Consider the following 20,851-nt stretch of genomic DNA (forward strand, 5'->3'; position numbering starts at 1 on the left):
AGCTCCAAAAGAGACCCCTTCTTTCTGCTTCAGGAGAAAAGAAGGAAGAGTGAAGACTTTGTCTTGTATCTTGGATACCAGCTCAGCTACAGTAGGATAGGAGAAGAGTCAGGGTTGTGAGGCCCCCACTCTGGGCCCTAGCTCTTGGATGACATTTCTAGACATACCCTGGGCCAGAAGGGAAACCTGATGCTTTGAAGGGAAGGACCCAGCCCAGGCAGAATTCATCACCTACTGACTAAAGAGCCCTTGGGCTCTGAAGAACCAGCAATAATACCCAGGTAGAGTGTCGAGGGCCTTGAGTGGACTCAGAGATGCTGGTTTCAGGTGAGAACCAGCATATTCCCAGCTGTTGTGGCTATGGGGAGAGACTCCTGCTTGAGAAAAAGTACAGGGAAAAGTAAAGGGGACTTTGCCTTGCACCTTAGGTACCAGCTCAGCAACAGTGGGGTAGAGCACCAAGCAGGCTTTTGGGGTCCCCAATCCCAGGACTTGGCTCATGGATGGCATTTCTGAACCTGCCTTGGGCCAAGGCGGAGCATGCTGCCCTGAAGGTTAATTCCTAGGCTTGGCAGCATTCACCGCAAGCTGACTGAAGAGTCCATGGACATTAAGGGAACATTGGTAGTAGCCTAGCAGTACTCCCTATGAGCCTGTGGTGGTGGTGGCCATGGGGTGAGGCTCCTCTATGTGTAGAAAGAGAAGGGGGCCAGGTGCAGTGGCTCACGCCGGGAATCCCAAGACTTTGGGAGGCCAAGGCGGGTGGATCGCTTGAGGTCAGAAGGTCTGGCCAACCTGGTGAAATCCCGTCTCTATTAGAAATTAGCTGGGGTGTGGTGGTGGGCGCCTGCAATCTCAGCTACTTGGGAGGCTGAGGCACGAGAATCGCTTGAACCCAGGAGGTGGAGGTTGCAGTGAGCCGAGATTGCACCACTGCACTCCAGCCTAGGCGACAGAGCAAGACTGTCTCAAAAAATAAAAAAAGAAAAAGAAAAGAAAAAAGAAAGGGAAGAGTGAAAAAGGTCTGCATCATGTGGTTTGAGTGCCAGCTCAGTCACAGTACAACAGAATACCAGGTAGGTTTCTATGATTTTTGATTCCAGTCCCTGACCCCTGAATGGCATCTCTGCACCTGCCCAGGGCCTGGGGGAACTTACTGCCCCTGAAGGGAAGGACACTAGTCTGGCTGCTTTGCCACTTGATTGCAGAGCCTTAGGACCTTGATCCAACATAGGTGGTAGTCTGGTAGTAGTCACAGTGGGCCTTGGGAAAGACCCAGTGCTGTGCTGGCTTCAGGTCTGATCCAGTGCAGTCCCATTGGTCGTCACCACAGGGGTGCTTGTGTCACCCCAAACCCAGATCCAGGTGGCTCAGCACAGAGAGAGACAGAAAGTAAGTGAACAAGACTCTCTGCTTGGTAATCCAGAAGTCTTCTGGATCATACCAAGATCACCAAAGTGATATCACTATGAATCTGCAAGAACCATAGTATTACTGTGCTTGGGATGTTCCTTGATGCAGATGTGACTTAGATCATAATACCCAAGTCCTTCTGAATACCTGGACAGCCTTCCCAAGGAAGATGAATACAAACAAGTCTGGATGGCGAAGACAATAATGAAAACCTAACTTTCAATGCCCAAACACTCATGAACTTCCCCAAGCATCAAGACCATCCAGGAGAACACGGACCTCAGCAAATGAACTCAATAAGGCACAAGGCACCAGGCACCAATCCTGGAGAAATAGATACGTGACCTTTCAGACAATTCAAAATAGCTATTTTGAGGAAACTCAAATTCAAGATAACAGAGAATTGAGAATTCTAGTAGATGAATTCTACAAAGAGATGGAAATAATTAAAAATATTCAAGTAGAAATTCTGGAGTTGAAACATACAATTGACATATTAAAGAATACATCAGAGTCTCTTAAGAGCAGAATTAAATCAAGCAGAAGAATTACTGAGTTCAAAGGCAGGCTGTTTGAAAATACATAGAGGAGATAAAAGAAAACACATATACCTACTGTAAATGACGAGTTAACAGGGGCAGCACACCAACATGGCACATGTATACATATGTAACAAACCTGCACGTTGTGCACATGTACCCTAGAACTTAAAGTATCATAAAAAAAGAAAGAAAACACAGAAGCATGCCTACAAAATCTAGAAAATAGCCTCAAAAGGGCAAATCTAAGAGTTACTGTCCTTATAGACGAGGTAAAGAAAGAGATAATGGTATAAAATTCACTCAAAGAGATAGCAAAACTTCCCAAACCTCAAGAAAGATATCAATATCTAAGTATAAGGTGGTTACAGTAGATTTAACCCAAAGACAACCACATCAAGGCATTTGATAATCAAACTCCCAAAGATCAAGGATAAAGAAAGGATCCTAAAAGCAGCAAGAGAAAAATAACACAGAATGGAGCTCCAATACATCTGGCAGCAGACTTTTCAGTGGAAACCATACAGGCCAGGAGAGAGAATTTGAAGTGCTGAAGGAAAAAAAAAAATTACCCTAGAATAATATACCCAGTAAAAATATCCTTCAAACAGGAAGGAGAAAGACTTTTCCAGAAAAACAAAAGCTGAGGGATTTCAACACCAGATCTGCCCTATAAGAAACGCTAAAAGGGGTGCTTCAGTCAGAAAGAAAGGGATGTTGAGGAGCAATAGGAATTCATCTGAAGGTACAAAACTTACTGGTAACAGGAAGTGCACAGAAAAACACAGTATTATAACACTAATGGTGGTGTGTAAACTACTCTTAAGTATAAATACTAAAAGGTGAACCAATCAAAAATAGCAACGTTAAGACATACAATAAGATATAAATAGAAATGTAAGTTAAAAAGCAAAAGGACATAAACAGCTCTCAAATTTAAGAAAATCAAAATTATATCAAGTACTCTCTCAGACCACAGTGGAGTAAAACTGGAAATCAACTTCAAAAGGAACACCCAAAAACCATGCAAATATATGGAAATTAGATAACCTGTTCTTGAATGATCACTGGGTTAACAATGAAATCAAGATGGAAATTTTAAAGATTTGAACTGAATGATAATAGTGACACAACCCATCAAAACCTTCAGGATACAGCAAAAGCAGTACTAAGAGGAAAGCTCACAGCATTACATGCCTACATCAACAAGTCTGAAAGATCACAAATAGACAATCCAAAGGTTACACCTCAAGGAACTAGACAAACAAAAAGAAACCAACCCCAAGCCCAGCAGAGGAAAAGAAATAATCAGCATCAGAATAGAACTAAACGAAATTGAAACAAAAAACCCACAATAGAGAAATGAAACAAAAAGCTGATTCTTTTAAAAGTTAAATAAAATTGGGCTGGGCATGGTGGCTTATGCCTGTAATCCCAACACTTTGGGAGGCCGAGGCCAGTGAATCACACAGTCAGGAGTTCAAGACCAGCCTGGCCAAGATGGTGAAACCCCGTCTCTACTTAAAATACAAAAATTAGCCAGGCATGGCCGGGCGTGGTGGCTCACACCCGTAATCCCAGCACTTTGGGAGGCCGAGGCGGGCTGATCACGAGGTCAGGAGATCGAGACCATCTTGGCTAACACAGTGAAACCCCGTGTCTACTAAAAATGCAAAAAAATTAGCCGGGTGTGGTGGCGCGCACTTGTAGTCCCAGCTACTCGGGAGGCTGAAGCAGGAGAATGGTGTGAACCTGGGAGACAGAGCTTGCAGTGAGCTGAGATCACGCCACTGCACTCCAGCCTATGGAACAGAGGGAGATTCCATCTAAAAAAAAAAAAAAAAAAAAAAAAAAAAAAAAAAAAAAAGGAGTGGTGGTGGCGGGTGCCTGTAATCCCAGCTACTCAGGAGGCTAAGACAGAGAACTGGTTGAACCGGAGCGGCAGAGTTCGCAGTGAGCCGAGATCATGCAACCACTGCACTCCAACCTGGGCGACAGAGGGAGACTATCTCAAAAAAAAATTCTAAAAGCTCAATTAGAAATGAAACTGGAGACCAGGTGCAATGGCTCATGCCTTTAATCCCAGCACTTTGGGAGACCAAGGCAGGCGGATCATGAGGTCAGGAGATCAAGACCATCCTGGCTAACACGGTGAAACCCCGTCTCTACTAAAAACACAAAAAATTAGCTGGATGTAGTGGCGGGTGCCTGTAGTCCCAGTTACTCAGGGGGCTGAGTTAGAATGGCATGAATCTGGGAGGCAGAGCTTGCAGTGAACTGAGATCATGCCACTACACTCCAGCCTGGGTAACAGAGTGAAACTCCATCTCAAAAAAAAAAAAAAATCACACTGGAGATATTACAACTGATACCACAAAAATACAATAGATCATTCAAGGCTACTATGAACACCTTTATACACATAAACTGGAAAACCTAGAGGAGATGGATAAATTCCTGGAACTGGAAATATACAGCCCTCCTAGATTAAACCAAGAAGAAACCGAAACTCTGAATAGGCCAGTAACAAGCAGTGAGATTGAAATGGTAATATAAGATGCCACCAAAAAAGGTCCAGGACCAAATGGATTCACAGATGAATTCTATCAGATACTCAAAGAAGAGTTGGTACCAGTCCTACTGAAACTATTCCAAAAGACAGAGAAAGAAGGAATCCTCCCTAAATCATTCTATGAAGCCAGTATCACCCTAATACCAAAACCAAGAAAGAAGAAAACAATAAAACAAAACTACAGATCAATATCCCTGGTGAACATAGATGTAAAAATTCTCACAAAATACTAGCTAAATGAATCCATCAGCATATCAAAAAGATAATCCACCATGATCAAGTGGGCTTCATACCAGGGATACAGGGATGGTTTACAACAAGCAAGTCAATAAGTGTGATACACCACACAAACAGGATTAAAAACAAAAATCACAGATTATCTCAATAGATGCAGAAAAAGCACTTGATAAAATCCAGCATCACTTTATGATTAAAAATCTCATGGCCGGGCACGGTGACTCACGCCTGTAATCCCAGCACTTTGGGAGGCTGAGGTGGACCAATCACGAAGTCAAGGGATCAAGACCATCCTGGCTAACACGGTGAAACCCAGTCTCTACTAAAAATTAGCCAGGCTTGGTGGCATGCACCTGTAGTCCCAGCTATTTGGGAGGCTGAGGCAGGAGAATCACTTGAACCTGGCAGGCAGAGGTTGTAGTGTGCTGAGATCCTGTCACTGCACTCCAGCCTGGGTGACAGAGTGACACTTTGTCTCAAAAAAAAAAAAAACCCTCAGCAAAATCGGCATAGAAGGGACATACCTTAAGGTAATAAAAGCCATATGATATAAATAGAAACATAAGTTGAAAAGCAAAGGACACAAACAAGTCTCAAATTTAAGAAAAATCAAAATTACATCAAGTACTCTCTCAGACCACAGTGGAGTGAAACTGGAAATCAGCTCCAAAAGGAACACCCAAAACCATGTAAATACATGGAAATTAGATAACCTGCTTCTGAATGATCACTGGGTTAACAATGAAAAATTGAAAGCACTCCCCCACAAGAACTGGAACAAGACACTGATGCCCCCTTTCACCACTTCTATGAAACATAGTACTGGAAGTCCTAGCCAGAGCAATCAGACAGGAGAAAGAAATAAAGGACATCCAAATCAGCAAAGAGGAAGTCAACCTGTCACTGTTTGCTATGTTATCATTGTGTACCTAGAAAACCCTAAAGACTCATCCAACAAAGCTCCTAGATCTGAGAAGTTAATTCAGTGAACTTTCAGGATACGAAATTAATGTACACAAATCAGTAGCACTGCTATACATCAACAGCAACCAAGCTGAGAATCAAATCAAGAACTCCACCCCTTTTACAATAGCTGCCAAAAAAAAAAAAAAGGAATATACCTAACCAAGGAGGTGAAAGACCTCTCTATAAGGAAAACTACAACACACTGCTGAAAGAAATTATAGGTGACACAAATGAAAACATGTCCCATGCTCATGGACGGGTAGAATCAATATTGTGAAAATGACCATACTGCCAAAAGCAATCTACAAATTCAGTGGAATTCCCATCAAAATACCATCATCAATTCTTCATAGAATCCTAAAATTCATATGGAACCAAAAAAGAGCCAGCATAGCCAAAGGAAGACTAAGCAATAACAAATCTGGAGGCATCACATTACTTGACTTCACACTATAGTACAAGGCTATAGTCACCCAAACAACATGGTACTGGTATAAAAATAGACACTTAGACCAATGGAACAGAATAGAGAACTCAGAAATAAAGCCAAATACTAGTAGCTAACTGGTCTTTGACAAAGTAAACAAAAACAAAGTGGGGAAAGGACAGCCTATTCAACAAATGGTGCTGGGATAATTGGAAAGCCACATGTAGCAGAAAGAAACTGGATCTCATCTCTCACCTTATACAAACATCAACTCAAGATAGATCAAAGACTTAAATCTAAGACCTAAAGCCATAAGAATTCTAGAAGATCACATCAGAAAAACTCTTCTAGACATTGGCTTATGCAAAGACTTTATGACCAAGAACCCAAAAGCAAATGCAACACAAAGATAAATCGATGGGACTTAATTAAACTAAAACACTTATGCACAGCAAAAGAAATAATCAGCAAACAGACAACCCACAGAATGGGAGAAAATACTCCCAAACTATGCATATGACAAAGGACTGATATCCAGAATCTACAAGGAACTCAAATCAGCAAGAAAATAATCCCATCAAAAAATGGGCAAGGACATGAATAGACAATTCTCAAAAGATATACAAATGGCCAACAAACATCAACAAATGTTCTAATGACCAGGGAAATGCAAATTAAAACCACAGTGCAATACCGCCTTACTCCTCCAACAATGGCAATAAAAAAATCAAAAGAGACGTTGACATGGATGTGGCAAGAAGGGAACACTTTTATACTGCTGGTGGGAATGTAAACTAGTACAACCACTCTGGAAAACAGTGTAGAGATTTCTTAAAGGACTAAAAGATCTACCATTTGATCTAGCAATCCCACTACTAAGTATCTACCCAGAGGAAAAGTCATTATATGAAAAAGATACTTGCACATGCAAGTTTATAGCAGCACAGTTTGCAATCACAAAAATATAGAACCATCCCAAATGTCCAGTTAATGAGTAGATAAAGAAAATGTGGTATACATTCACACCATGGAATACTACTCAGCCATAAAAAGGGTTTGCAGCAATCTGGATGGAGTTGGAGACCATTATTCTAAATGAAGTAACTCAGGAATGGAAAATCAAACATTGTTATCTTCTCACTCATAAGTGGGAGCTAAACTATGAGGATGCAAAGGCATAAGAATGATGCAATGGACTTTGGGGACTGCAGGGAAGGGTGGGAGGGGTAATGGATAAAACACTACATGTTGGGTACCGTGCATACTGCTCAGGTGATGGGTGCACCAAAAGTACAAATACCACTAGAACTTATCCATGTAACTACCTGTTCCACAAAAACCTATTGAAATAAAATTAAAATAAAGAAAAGAAAAATATTTTAAAAAGCAAAGGACAAATTTAAAACAGTTTATTCATTTTCTTTTTGCTTGTTTGCTTATGCAAGCAGTGTTGTTGGCACCTTAAAAGAAGGGGTTATAAGACAGGATTTGCAAGCCTTGTGGGAACTTCAAAAATATGCAATGGATACACAAAACAAACAAGTTACATCAAACTAGAGAAAATCACCTTCACTAAAAGGAAGGCAGGAAAGAAAGGAGGAAGAGACCAGAAAACCAGAAAACACATAACAAAATGGCAGGAGTAAATCCTTACTTCTCAATAATAACATTGAATGTAAATGGACTAAACTCTAATTGAAAGAGTGACTGAATGAATTAAAAAAATAGATCTGCCTGCAAAAAACACTTAACCTATAAAGACTCACATAGACTGAAAATAAAGGCATGAAAAAGCACACAAAAAAGAAAAAATAGGAATAGCTATACTTAGACAAAATAGATTTCAAGACAAAAACTATGACACAAAGAAGGTCACTGTGTAACAATAAAAGGGTCAAATCAGCAAGAGGATATGACAATTGTAAATATATATGCACCCAACCCTGGAGAACCCAGATATATAAAACAAGTATTAGAGCTAAAGAGAGATAGGCCCCAATATGATAACAGTTGGAGACTTTAACATCCCACTTTCAGCACTGGACAGATCTTTCAGACAGAAAAAAAGGAAACATGGCCGGGCGCGGTGGCTCAAGCCTGTAATCCCAGCACTTTGGGAGGCCGAGACGGGCGGATCACGAGGTCAGGAGATTGAGACCCTCCTGGCTAACACGGTGAAACCCCATCTCTACTAAAACTACAAAAACTAGCCAGGCAAGGTGGCGGGCGCCTGTAGTCCCAGCTACTCGGGAGGCTGAGGCAGGAGAATGGTGTAAACTCGGGAGGCGGAGCTTGCAGTGAGCCGAGATCTGGCCACTGTACTCCAGTCCGGGCGACAGAGCGAGACTCTGCCTCAAAAAAAAAAAAGAAAGAAAGAATAAAAGGAAACGTTGACCTTAATCTGCACTACACACTAGAGGGACATTCTTTTCGTCAGTACATGGATCATTCAAAGACAGACCATATATTAGGTTACAAAAGAAGTCTTAAAACATTCAAAAGACAAACATAAAGCATCTTCTCTGATCACAATGAAATAAAACTAGAAATCAAAAACAAGAGGCATTTTGGAAACTATACAAACACATGGAAACTAAACTATATGCTCCTGAATGACCACCGGTCATGGGTCATAAGGAAATTAAGACTTTTCTTGAAACAAATGATAATGAAACCATGACATACCAAAACCTATGGGATACCATGAAAGCAGTAGTAAGAGGGAAGTTCATAGCTATAAGTGCCTACATCAAAAGAGCAAAACTTCAAACCACCCAATGATGCATCTTAAAGAATTAGAAATGCAAGGCCAGATGTGATGTCTCACACCTGTAATCCCAGCACTTTGGGAGGCCGAGACAGGCAGATTACTTGAGGTCATGAGTTCAAGACCAACCTGGCCAACATGGCAAAATCCCAGGTGCTGGGACTCAGGAGACTGACGCACAAGAATTGTTTGAACCAGGGAGGTGGAGGCTGCAGTGAGCCAGAATCACCCCCACTACACTCCAGCCTGGGCAACAGAGTGAGACTCAGTCTCAAAAAAAAAAAAAGAAAAGGGAGACATTACAACCAACCAATATTGCAGAAATGTAAAGGATCACTCCTGGCTACTATGAGCAACTGTATGTCAGTAAATTGGAAAATCTAGAAGAAATGGAAAAATTCCTAGACATATACAACCTACTAAGATCGAACCATGAAGAAATTCAAAACCTGAACAGACCAATAACAAGTAATAAGATCAAAGACATAATAAGTCTCCCAAAGAAAAGCCCAGGACCTGATGGCTTCACTGCTGAATTCTGCAGAACATTTAAAGAACTAATACCAATCCTACTCCTATGCCGAAAAATAGAGGAGGAGGGAAAGCTTCCACATCATTTCATGAAGTATTACTAAAACCAAAGACACATCAAAAAAAGAAAACTACAGGCCAATAGCCCCGATGAACACAGATACAAAAAATCCTCAACAAAATACTAGTAAACCAAATTTACTAACACACTAAAAATGTTCATCATGACCAAGTGGGATTTATCCCAGGGATTCAAGGATGGTTCTATGTAGGCAAATCACTGCGATACATCCACAGAATGAAGGACAAACTCATATGATCATTTCAACTGATGCTGAGCAGCATTTATTAATATTCAATATCCCTTCATGCTTAAAAACTCTCAAAAACTGGGTATAGAATGAACATATTTCAACATAATCAAAGGCATATACATCAGACCCGCAGCTAGTATCATACTGAATGGGAAAAAACTGAAAGCCTTTTCTCCAAGATCTGGAGCACAAGGATTCCCCGTCAACCATTGTTATTCAACATAGTACTGAAGTCCTAGAGCCATCAGACAAAAGTATTAAGGTAATTCAAATTGCAAAGATATGATCTTATATTTGGAAAAATCTAAAGATTAAAAAAAAACACACATAGAACTCATAAATTTAGTAAAGTTGCAGGATACAAAAATCAACATACAAAATCAGTAGCATTTCTACATGCTAGCAGTGAACAATCTGAAAAGGAATCCCATTTACAATAGATACAAATAAAATACCTAGGAATTAACCTAACCAAATTAGTGAAAGAGCTCTACAACAAAAACTACAAAACACTGATGCAAGAAATTGAAGAGACCACAAACAAAAATGAAGGTATTCCATGTTCGTGAATTAGAAGAATCAATATCATTAAGATGACCATACTATCCAAAGCAATCCCTATCAAAATTCCAAGGACATTCTTTATAGAAACAAAAACTATCCTAAAACTTATGTTAAAACCAAAAGACCCAGAATTACATAAGCTATCCTAAGCAAAAAGAACAAAACTGGAAGAATCACATTACCTGACTTCAAATTATACTACAGAGCTATAGTAACCAAAATGGCCTGGTACTGGCATAAACACAGACATAGACCAGTGGATCAGAAATAGAGAACCCAAAAATAAATCCATACATCTAATGTGAACTCATTTTTGATGAAGGAGCCAAGAACATACACTGGGGAAAGGACAGTCTCTTCTGTATATCCATATGCAGAAGAATGAAACTAGATCCCTCTCACCATATATTAAAAAAATTAAAATGGCTTGAAGACATAAATCCAAGACCTCAAACTATGAAACCACTACAAGAAAACATTGGGGAAACTCTCCAGGACATTAGAGTGAGCAAAGATTTCTTGAGCAATACCGCACAAGCACAAACAACTAAAGCAAAAACCGGATACGTGGGATCACATCAAGTTAAAAAGCTTCTATGTAGCAAAGGAAACAAAGTAAAGAGATAAGTCCCAGAATGGGAGAAAATATTTGCAAACTACCTGTCTGACAAGGGATTAATAACCAAAATCTAAGGAAAGGAAATGACTTTATAGGGGAAAAATAATCCAATTAAGAATGGACAAAAAATTTGAATAGACATTTCTGAAGACATACAAATAGCAAACAGGCATATTAAAAAGTGCTGACATCAATGATCACAGAAATGCAAATCAAAACTACAATGAAGTATCATCTCACCCCAGTTAAAATGGCTTTTATGCAGGACACGCAATAACAAATGTTGGTAAGGATGTGGAGAAAAGGGAGCCCTCATACGCAGTTGGTAGAAATGTCAATTACTATAACCACTGTGGAAAACAGTTTGGAGGTTCCTCAAAACACTAAAAATAGAGCTAACATATGATGCAGCAATCCTACTCTTAAGCGTATAGCCAAAATAAAGGAAATTAGGATATTGAAGGATATCTGTACTTCCATGTTTATTGCAGAACTGTTCACAATAACCCAGATTTGGAAGCAACCTACATGTCTAACAGTTAAATGGATAAGGAAAATGTGATACATATACACAATGGAGTACTATTGAGCCACAAAAAACAATGAGACCCTCAACATCCCCCTCCCCGCCACCAACAGTGCCACCAACCGGGCACCTCACCTCTGGCAGTGTTGCACCCAACAGTGCACCCGACCCATCCCCGACCAGAGCATTGCAGCACCCCATAGTTCCCCAATTCGCCCCCACCCGGCCATGGGCAGTATATCCCTAAATAGTGCCCCCAAACCTACCCACTGCGGCAGTACTGCCCCACCCCACCCCGAGCCACGTGCAATGCAACTCCGGATACCGCCCCCAACCCACTCCCCGCCGGAGGCAGCCCCCCAACACGGGCAGTAACGCCCTGGATAGGGCCCCCACCCTCACCCCACGGGGTCCCTGGAACCCTAGACCCTGTCCCCGACTCCTGGGGAAATTCTTGCCACTTTGGGGCACTCCCGTTTGCAGAGACACGCACCCTGGAAGGGAGCCAGGGACTCCACGAACCCCCACCCCCAGGTCGGGCCCAGGAGCTGCGGGTCAGGCACTGACCTCCATTACGGGAACCCAGCCTCTTCTTCGGCCTCGCCGCTTTTTCTCCGCAGCCTGCTTCAAACTCTCCCTGGAACCCTGGGCGCCTGACCCCGTTCCCTGGGAACTTCTTGACGCTTTGAGGTACCCCCGGAGGTAGAGACACGCACTCTGGGTGGGAGCCAGGAACTTCATGACCCCTCCGGGTCGGGTGCGGGGGCTGCAGGGAAGAAATCTGATCTCCGTCCGGGGACCCCAACCTCTTCTTCGACCTCGCTGCTTTTCTTACGCAACCCGCCTCAACCTCCCCCTGGAACCCTGGACGCCTGTCTCTGTCCCCCGAGGAACTTCTTGTCACTTTGGGGTGCCCCCTGGAAGAGAGACACGCACCCTGAGAACCAGGAACTCCAAGAGCCGTGGGCGGCGGGGGCTGCGGGAAAGGCACTGACCTCCGCCTGGGGACCCCAGCCTTTTCTTCAGCCTCGCCGCTTTTTTTCTGCGGCCTGCCTCAACCTCTCCCTAGAACCTCGAGCGCCTGTCCCTGTTCCGCGGGAATCTTCCTGCCACTTTGGGGTGCCTTGCGGGGAGAGACACTCACCCTAGGTGGAAACCAGGGACTCCATGACCCGCCCAGGTCAGGAGCGGGGGCTACCGACGAGGCACTGACCTCCGCCGTGGGAACCCAGCCACTTCTTCGGCTTCGCCGCTTTTTCTCCGCGGCCTACCTCAACTTCCCTCCGGAACCCTGGGCACCTGTCCCCATCTCCCAGGGAACTTCTTGATGCTTTGGGGTGCCCCCGTGGGGAGAGACACGAACCCTGGATGGATTCCAGGGACTCCAAGACCCCCCCAGGTTCGGGCGAGGGGTCGCCCTAGAAGGCACTGATGTCTGGTGTGGGAACCCAGTCTTTTTGGCCTCGCCGCTTTTTTTCCGCGACCTGCCTCAACCTCCCCCTGGAACCCTGGGTGCCTGTCCTTGTCTCCCGGGAGACTTCTTGCCGCTTTGGGGCGTCCCCGTGGGAAGACACACACACCCCGGGTGAGAGTCAGGGACTCCACACCTCCCCCCAACACACACACCAGGTCGGGCGCGGCGTTTACCGGGAAAGCACTGACAGTACATCCCGGGATAATGAACCTATTCCGCCAGCTTTTTACCATTCTGGCTGTGCTGTATCCTCTCTCACCGCCAGGAACCGCAGCAGCGAGGCGAGCCAACTCAAGCTCCAGCCTCCAGCATGCGCAACGACTGCCTCCCCCTTCTTCTCCTCTAAACCAGGAACAGAGCAGCTACGGTGCCGATGCAGAAAAACCTGTAATCGCAAGCCTCCCCACTTGGCATCCCTTATATATAAGGTTTAATGCAAATGTAGTTCCTGGACTACATGTTCTGATTGGATGAGGGAAACCTCTAGGCCTATTCTGATTGGACTTTGTTGTCATGTTCTGATTGGTTAGTAGAAGACTTCCTCTTATCCAATCAGAACATGAAAATAAAGCCCAATCAAAATAGAGCTACAGCTTTAGCTCTCATCCAATCAGAACATGTAGTACAAGAACCTCTGTAATATAACCTGGGTAAGTGGCAACCGTGTTTCTCTGTGCTTTACTCCGTTTGCAAGCCCGTGTGTTCCGCGCCCGGCTTAGAAAAGCAGGTGTCACCGGTGGTATGCTGGAGGCTTGAGTCTGCAGCAGCGTGGCTCGCCTGGCTGCGGTTGGTCGCGGTGAGGGAGAGTACAGCGCAGCCAGTGTGGTAGAAAGGTGGCAGAGTAGGTGAGCTATCCCAGGCTGCACTACCTGCGCTGGCGGAGTGAGGGGCTGGGTGGGCGGAGACTGGTTGGATGCAGTATCAGGAGCTACACTGCCCAAGGCGAAGGGTGGATTGGGGCGCCATCTTGGGCTAGACCACCTGTGGTGGGGGGCATGTTAGGGGCAGTATTGGCTGTTGCACTGGCCTCGGCGGGGGAGGTTTGGGTGCGTTATCCTGGCGTCATTTCCCACAGTGGTGGGGGCGGGGGGGGCCTTGTTGGGGATGCTGTCTGGCTGCACTCGTCACGGCGGGGTAGGGGTTGGGGGCGCTATCTGGGCCCTCAGTGCCGATGACAGGGAACTTGTTGGGTGTGATATCTGAGGTGTCATTGCCAGTGGCTGGGGGCTCGTTGGGGGCGCTATCCATGGCCTGTACTGCCCACACCCAGGAGCGTGTTGTGGGCGTTACCGGGGCCGACTGCCAGTGGCGGGGGTGGGGGGATGGGTTTGGTGCTGTGGCGCGGTGGGGGGCTGCACTGCCCGGAAGGGAGTGGTTGGGTGCATTCTCCGGCGGGGCACTGCCGGTGGTGAGTGGCAGATTGGGTGCACTATCGGGGTTACACTGCCACGGCGAGAGGGATGTTGGCGAGAGGAGAGCTGGCAGCGCTATCCTGGGCTACACCTTCGGTGGCGGGGGGCGTGTTAGGGGCGCTATCCAGTGCAGTATTGCTTCCGGCGGGGGTCAAGGGGCGTGTGGAATGGGTTGGATACGCTATTGCGGCTGTACTGCCCGAGGCGGGGGTGGGATTGGGGGCGCCATCGTTTGCTGCACCGCCGGTGGTGGGGGTCGTGTTAGGGGCAGTATCGGGTGTTGCACTGATCTTGGCGGGGGCGTTTTGGGTGCGTTATCCCAGGCATCATTTCCCGCAGCGGCGGGTCTTACTGGGGGCGCTATCCGTGGCTGCGCTGGTTGCGGAGGGTCACGGGTTGGGGGCGCTATGTGGGCCCTCAGTGCCCATGGCGGGGAACTTGTTGGGTGTGATATCCGAGGCGTCACTGCCCATGGCTGGGGACTGGTTGGGGGCGCTATGCATAGGCTGCCCTGCCTACAGCCAGGAGCGTGTATGGGACATTATCGGGGGCGGACGGCCAGTGGCGGGAGTGTGGGGGCGGGTCGTATGCTATGGGGGTCTGCACTGCCCGGCAGGGAGTAGGCTGGGTGCGCTATGGGGTTTGCACTGCTGGCGGTGGGTGACACACAGGGTGCACTATCAGGGGCTACGCTGCCGCGGTGAGAGGCGTGTTGGCGGCGCCATCCTGGGCTATTGCGCTGGTGGCGGGGGGCTTGTAAGGGGAGCTATCTGGTGCTACACCGCCTGTGGCAGGGAGCGTCACTGCTAAAGGCCGTGGTCTAGTTGGCAGTGCTATCCCAGGACTCATTCACCATGGCGGGGGGCAGGGGAATGGGGGGATGTGGGGGCTGGTTAGCGGCGCTGTCCGTGGCTGCACTGCTCATGGCAGGGAGCGGTTTGGGGGCGTTATCCCGAGCTGCGCTGCCCGTGGTAGAGGGCAGGTTGCGGGCGCCATTGGGTGCTGCAGTGTCCCAGGCGGGTCGCGTTAGGGATGTTCTCGGGGGCTGCACTGCTGGTGGCGGGCAGTGGAGGCGTCAGTGACAGCGGTGGCCTCCAAGAGAGGAGCAGTTATCCTCTCTCCAGATGCCAGACTCTAGCGGGTCACATCTTCCTTTGTGTGCTTAAGTGTGGCGGGCACACAGCGTTTCCGCGGGAATCCTCAGCGCGGCAGTGGCCCCAGACCACCGTGGTTCCCGGACCTGCGTCCTTTTTGCTCTGTGTTGTGGGAACTGCCTGGGTCCCCCGGGCACGCAGTAGCAAACACTACGAGGCTACAGGGCCCTGTGGATGGAGGCGTCAGGACGGGACCCGCCACATGGGTGGAGCGGGCTGACTGGGGTTGAGTGTCTGCTGCTCGTGCTTTCCGAGGAGCGCAGCCACGGTGGGCCCAGCAGTTTCTGTGGAGTGGGAAGCTCAGTCACTGTGGTGTGTTCAGGCTCCACCCCTCTCCCCAGTTCCTGGCCAACTTGGGCCAAAAGGAGAGGCTAGGTGTCAGTGCTTTCGCTGAAACCGGCCCCTGCCACCCATTGACCAGCATGACAAGAAGAGGCTCTAACGCTGCTACTCTTTGGATCCTTTTCTAGGATTTTCTGGCTTTGCACGCCCAGTTGCTTCAAACCTGGAAGAGGAGTCACCTGCCGCTTGCTGGAGGGCAGACCGCGGGCACTGCGGCACCCACGTTGGGAGGCAGCCGCGCACCATGCCACAGAAGGTCAGCCATGGGGCTGGGATTCTGCAGCCAGCCGGGATCCAGACGTGCTTCCTGGTGTGACTGAAGGAGAGTCGGGCAGTGTGTGGAGTGTGAATGCGTGTGTATTTGCAGACAGACACCAATAGGTATGGATGGTATGAACCGGTACTGAGATACCGCAGAGCCATACAGCGTCCCGGGTTGTGCTGGAGAGGTGGAGTGACCGTCCTTAGAAACCCCCGCGGGTAGGCGCTGCACACACTTCCACCCATAGGGTGGGTGTATGTGCATGCGTGAGTTGTTCAGCCCCTGTCAGAGTCTGGTGAGGGAAGCTGTCAGGGATGGAAGTCAGAGATGATGGGCTGTTTACAGGTGGTGGTGGAAGGAAAACAGCTAGGAGCCCCAGTGGACCATGTAGCTAGGCCAGGTTTGCAGTTTTTCCCGAAAGGGCTGGAACCCCAACCACTCTTCACTCCAGCCTGTGCTTGTTGCAGGGAGAGGAGCTAGGGTGGTGGAGTGCTGACTGAGAGACTTTGAGGGATCTTTGGGAGTGGGACCCGCTTCCAGCCTGATGCTCCTTTCCAAAGGCTTGGATGGGTGTGGGGGTGCCAGTCCAGGACAGGCGAGTGTTCAGGAGACCTCAGGAGTCCCTGCAGACTATCCTCTGGTTTTGCCAGCTCCAGGTACTGTGCATCTGGACCTGGGAGCTGGCTGAGGGGCACCCTTCTTTCCTCTCATTTGTTTCTGTGATTCTCCCTACATCCTTGTTAACAAACCTGAAGGGCACTTTATATGCCATCGGGGTTTGCTGGGATGTGCCCCTGTTGAGTGGCTCTCATCAGAGAAGCCTCCATAGGGAATAAGAGTTGTCCTGAGCCAGGTGCCAGGGCTCTGGAGTTCTTTGCATGTGTTGAGACCCTGGGGCTGTCCCTCAAGGCCCATAGGCCCCAGTTTCCCATGGTGCACTGCCCTCCCCATTCTTCCTGCTGCAGGGTGGGGAGTAAACAGCTGGCAGAGCCGTCTGAGGCTGGGAGGCAGGGAGTGACTCAGGGCCTGTGAGGTCTTGGGCAGTGATTTTTCAGGAGGAAGTCCCGGCACATCTTCTCGACTTGGGCAGGAGTTGGGGGAGGCTCTGTGCTCACCTCCAAGCTGCGGTGCTGGGTTTTCTGAGTCCAGGGGTGATGTGGAGTGGGCGTCTGTTGGGTCTGGCTGTTCAGGCTTCTAAAAGTTGCCTCAGGTCCCTCTTCCCTTCCCAGATGTCGAGGAGTTGGAGAGGGATGGTATGGGGGCCTGCCACAGTGGGGTGGGATGGGGGACTGGAGCTGAAGAGCTACAGCAGCCACTCTTGACCCCTGTGGTTGATGTTTCTGGGCAGAGACAGATGCTAAGCTCGGGTAGTGTCAGGCAGGTCTAAGTGGGACTGCTCAGCTCAGCATGTTGAGGCGATTTAGTGGGAGGTGGTCTCAGTCCCAGAGAAGAGGACCCTGCTGCTGGAGGCACGCTTGCAGCCCTCCTCACCCTCTTTCCCATGACCCTATCTGATCAACTTTGGCTGAGCCACCATGGCTCAGAATGACGAGCCTTGAGGGAAAGGGACCTTGGCATGGTTGGGGGTGGTGGCAGGGTCGCATAGTGGTTAAGCATGTAGGCTCTGCTGTCACTCAGACCTGGGTGTGAGTCCCAGCTCCAGCACCTGCTGGTCTGCCTCCACCTGCATTCCTCTCCATGGGAGCCTGAGAGAAAGGCTTGCAGGCCGTGGCTTATTTAGGAAGTGATCTCAGGAAGCAAGGGCCAGGACAGGGGGTTTGAAGGAGAGGAAGGAAAGCAACTATGTGATTATTCCCACCACTCTCCTGGGTGGTCTCTCGAGGAGCCTTAGAGATTGATAACTGCTCTGTTGGGGAGAGAAACAGAAAAGCGTTTCTCCATTAGCCTGATCCCCTGCCAACAAGTCTGGCTCCGTGGACATTGACTCCCGTGTGTACTTCCAGATTGCACATGTGTGGGGCTCTAGTGGTTTCCTGTGTGCTCTCCACACTGCAGCTTCCAAGAAGGCCCAGGATGGCCTGACATGAAGCACTCTCCCGTTGTGCCAGTAAGATGCTGGTTAGAGCCTGCAGGGATCTGGTCATTGCAGAAATGGTTGGAGTGAGAGGTGGGGCCGGGAGGGCTTGAACAGCACACTGAGGTGTCTAACACTGCATGACCTCGGGCAAATTACCTGACTTCTCTGAGCCTCGGTTTCCTTGGCTGGGTGTTTTAATTGTTAACACGGTATTTTTGTTTTCTTTTTTTTAGACGGGGTCTCACTCTGTCGCCTGTGCTGGAATGCAATGGTGTGATCTCGGTTCACTACAGTCTCTTTCAGTGCTTTGGTGCCGGTCCAGTAGGAAGTTCTGCCTCTTGGCTGATCTCACCCTGACATGCTGCACTTTTCTGGGTATGTTTTGTGTTTTTGCTTCTCTATTTGTTGCAACCCTTCAGGCTTCCAGATGGTTATAAGGGCATTCCTGTTCACCTGCTCACAATCCGAAGCAGACACAGGGTCACCCAAGGCAGGTGTGATGCCAAGGCAAGATTCTGCTTTGGGGAATTGGCCCTAGACAAGGTGGTGCTGAGCCCCTGGCCCTGCCCACACTCTGGTTCTGGACTTGTGGCTTGCTCTCAAGGCCAGCTTGTATCCACTCGTTTCCCTGGTTCAGAACCATGATTACTGGTCTCCTCCTTGGACCATGCTGGGGCTGCTGGCTGGCCTCTCCCAGGCCTGGATCAGCAGGTGGGAGCAGGAGTGGGCACCTGGGAGGACCTTGGCACAACCAGGGCCCTGCCGATCAGATGGCTGGTGGTGAGCAAGAGCAAGAGGGGAGAGACAGGGAGTGACAGGCAGCTGGGAACATTGAGGTGTGCCTGTGCCTATGTACACATCTGTGCGTGGCATGTGTGTGTGGCCCCGGGTGGCTTCTTGTTGGATTGCTGTGTCTGGATGTCTCTGGGTGGCTACGTGTGGTTGTCCTGAGCACGTCTCTGTGTGTGCACTGTTGGGTGCTATAGCTTGTTCATGGGTACTTTTCTCTGGATATGTGTGCCAGCCCCCTACTGAGTGCTCTTCAGGGTTCTTGAGAGTGTGCCCATCTGGATGGCAGGTGATACTTTTTCCTGCCTCCACTGAGGTTCTCTTGTGTCTTCTGCCATGCCCTGTTCTGCCCTCTCTCCAGGCTTCCTTACCCTGTTCCTTCCTCTGCCTGAGGAAGTTGCTTCTCCCCATCTGGCTGTGGGTGCCCACTGCCTTCTGGGCAGGGTCTGAAGAGGGACGGCATATCCAGCCTCCAGCCCCATCCTCCCGAGTCTGAGCTGAGGGTGATGGGCTCAAGCTCGGGGTTGAGGAGATGAGTCAGGGATGGCTGCAGGGGTTGGGCAGAAGTGGCGTGTGTGTCACCATGCTGCAGAGAAGTGTGTTTTCCTGTCTCCCTCCACCTGACCTGCCCTCAGTGGCTTGGGCACCAGTGCAGCTATGAGAAGTCTCCCTTACTTAGCTGTTCTTACTCTCTTCCCAGTAGCCTTGGATGGCACAGTTTCTGATGGAGAGCAGAGTGATCTCTGGGGCTCTGTGCATCCACTGGGGGACCTTGGCCTTAGGATAATTAATCTCACCATAATCATTGGTATTTATGGAACTCTTCCCGCACCAGGCCACGCTTGTACATGTAATCAGCTCATTTGCTCCTCAGGACAATCCCATTTCAGGGGATAGTAGTCCTATCAGGTGGGTTCGAAAAGCATCCCTGGCCAGACATAGTGGCTCATGCCTGTAATCGCAGCACTTTGGGAGACTGAGGTGGGCAGATCACCTGAGGTCAGGAGTTCGAGACCAGCCTGTCCAACATGGTGAAACCTCATCTCTACTAAAAATACTAAAAATTAGCCAGGCAAGGCCGGGCGCGGTGGCTCAAGCCTGTAATCCCAGCACTTTGGGAGGCCAAGACGGGCGGATCACGAGGTCAGAAGATCGAAACCATCCTGGCTAACACGGTGAAACCCCGTCTCTACTAAAAATACAAAAAACTAGCCGGGTGAGGTGGCGGCGCCTGTAGTCCCAGCTACTCGGGAGGCTGAGGCAGGAGAATGGCGTGAACCCGGGAGGCAGAGCTTGAAGTGAGCTGAGATCTGGCCACTGCACTCCAGCCTGGGTGACAGAGCGAGACTCCGTCTCAAAAAAAAAAAAAAAAAAAAGAACTGGGGCTGGAATCCGTTTGTTCTGACACCAGGTGGTGGTTGCTTATCTGTTGCAACAAGGAAGATTTCCCCCTTCCCTCGACCCCTATTGCCGGAGGGCAACATGGCTGTCATCTTAGATATAAGCCCAAGAAAGATGCTCCCTTTCATCCTCGCACCACCCAAGCTTGCCCGCATAGAGCGTGAATGCCCGCCTTCTGGCCTGTCCTGTGAGGTGCCAGGTGCTCTACCTTAGTAGGGGAGGGCTGGAGTGACCCAGCTGCATAGATGTGGGTGAAGAGTTGGCTCTGTGAGCTCCTTTAATGAGAAGCGCCTTCAGACAGTCCCCAGCGTCCAAGCCTTTCTCTTTTTTTTTTAAAGTTTTATTATTTTTTTATTTTTTGAGACAGAGCCTCACTCTGTCGCCCAGGCTGGAGTGCAGTGGCACGATCTCTGCTCACTGCAACCTCTGCCTCCCAGGTTCAAGCTGTTCTCCATCCGCAGCCTCCTGAGTAACTGGCATTTGCAGGCACCTGCCACCACGCCA

General features: G+C 48.3%; 1 protein-coding gene and 1 long non-coding RNA gene across 5 annotated transcripts in view; one reads left to right on the top strand and one right to left on the bottom strand.

Annotated features, from left to right (window-relative positions):
* Window positions 1–13,349, bottom strand: part of LOC117096588 (piwi-like protein 3) — a 29,854-nt gene extending 16,505 nt beyond the window's left edge. Inside the window, exons 1-2 of the mRNA XM_033234027.1 lie at window positions 13,180–13,349; window positions 12,043–12,241 (exon numbers count right to left, since the gene is read on the bottom strand). Of these exons, the coding sequence (XP_033089918.1) occupies window positions 12,043–12,216 (174 nt within the window). The 5' untranslated portion in view covers window positions 12,217–12,241; window positions 13,180–13,349. The remainder of the gene's footprint in view (window positions 1–12,042; window positions 12,242–13,179) is intronic.
* A 235-nt stretch (window positions 13,350–13,584) lies between these two features.
* LOC117096596 lies at window positions 13,585–19,930 on the top strand. Of its 4 annotated transcripts, none has more exons than XR_004442541.1 (4): window positions 13,585–13,599; window positions 15,986–16,238; window positions 18,391–18,532; window positions 19,308–19,930. It is a non-coding gene; the product is annotated as an uncharacterized LOC117096596 (long non-coding RNA). The 4 variants fall into 4 exon arrangements; XR_004442539.1 differs by lacking the exon at window positions 13,585–13,599 and adding an exon at window positions 13,635–13,794; XR_004442540.1 differs by lacking the exon at window positions 13,585–13,599 and adding an exon at window positions 14,336–14,357.
* Window positions 19,931–20,851: the final 921 nt, after the last annotated feature.

This window comes from Trachypithecus francoisi, unplaced genomic scaffold, assembly GCF_009764315.1.
Source record: "Trachypithecus francoisi isolate TF-2019V2 unplaced genomic scaffold, Tfra_2.0 Lachesis_group14, whole genome shotgun sequence".
NCBI classification, from domain to species: domain Eukaryota; kingdom Metazoa; phylum Chordata; class Mammalia; order Primates; family Cercopithecidae; genus Trachypithecus; species Trachypithecus francoisi.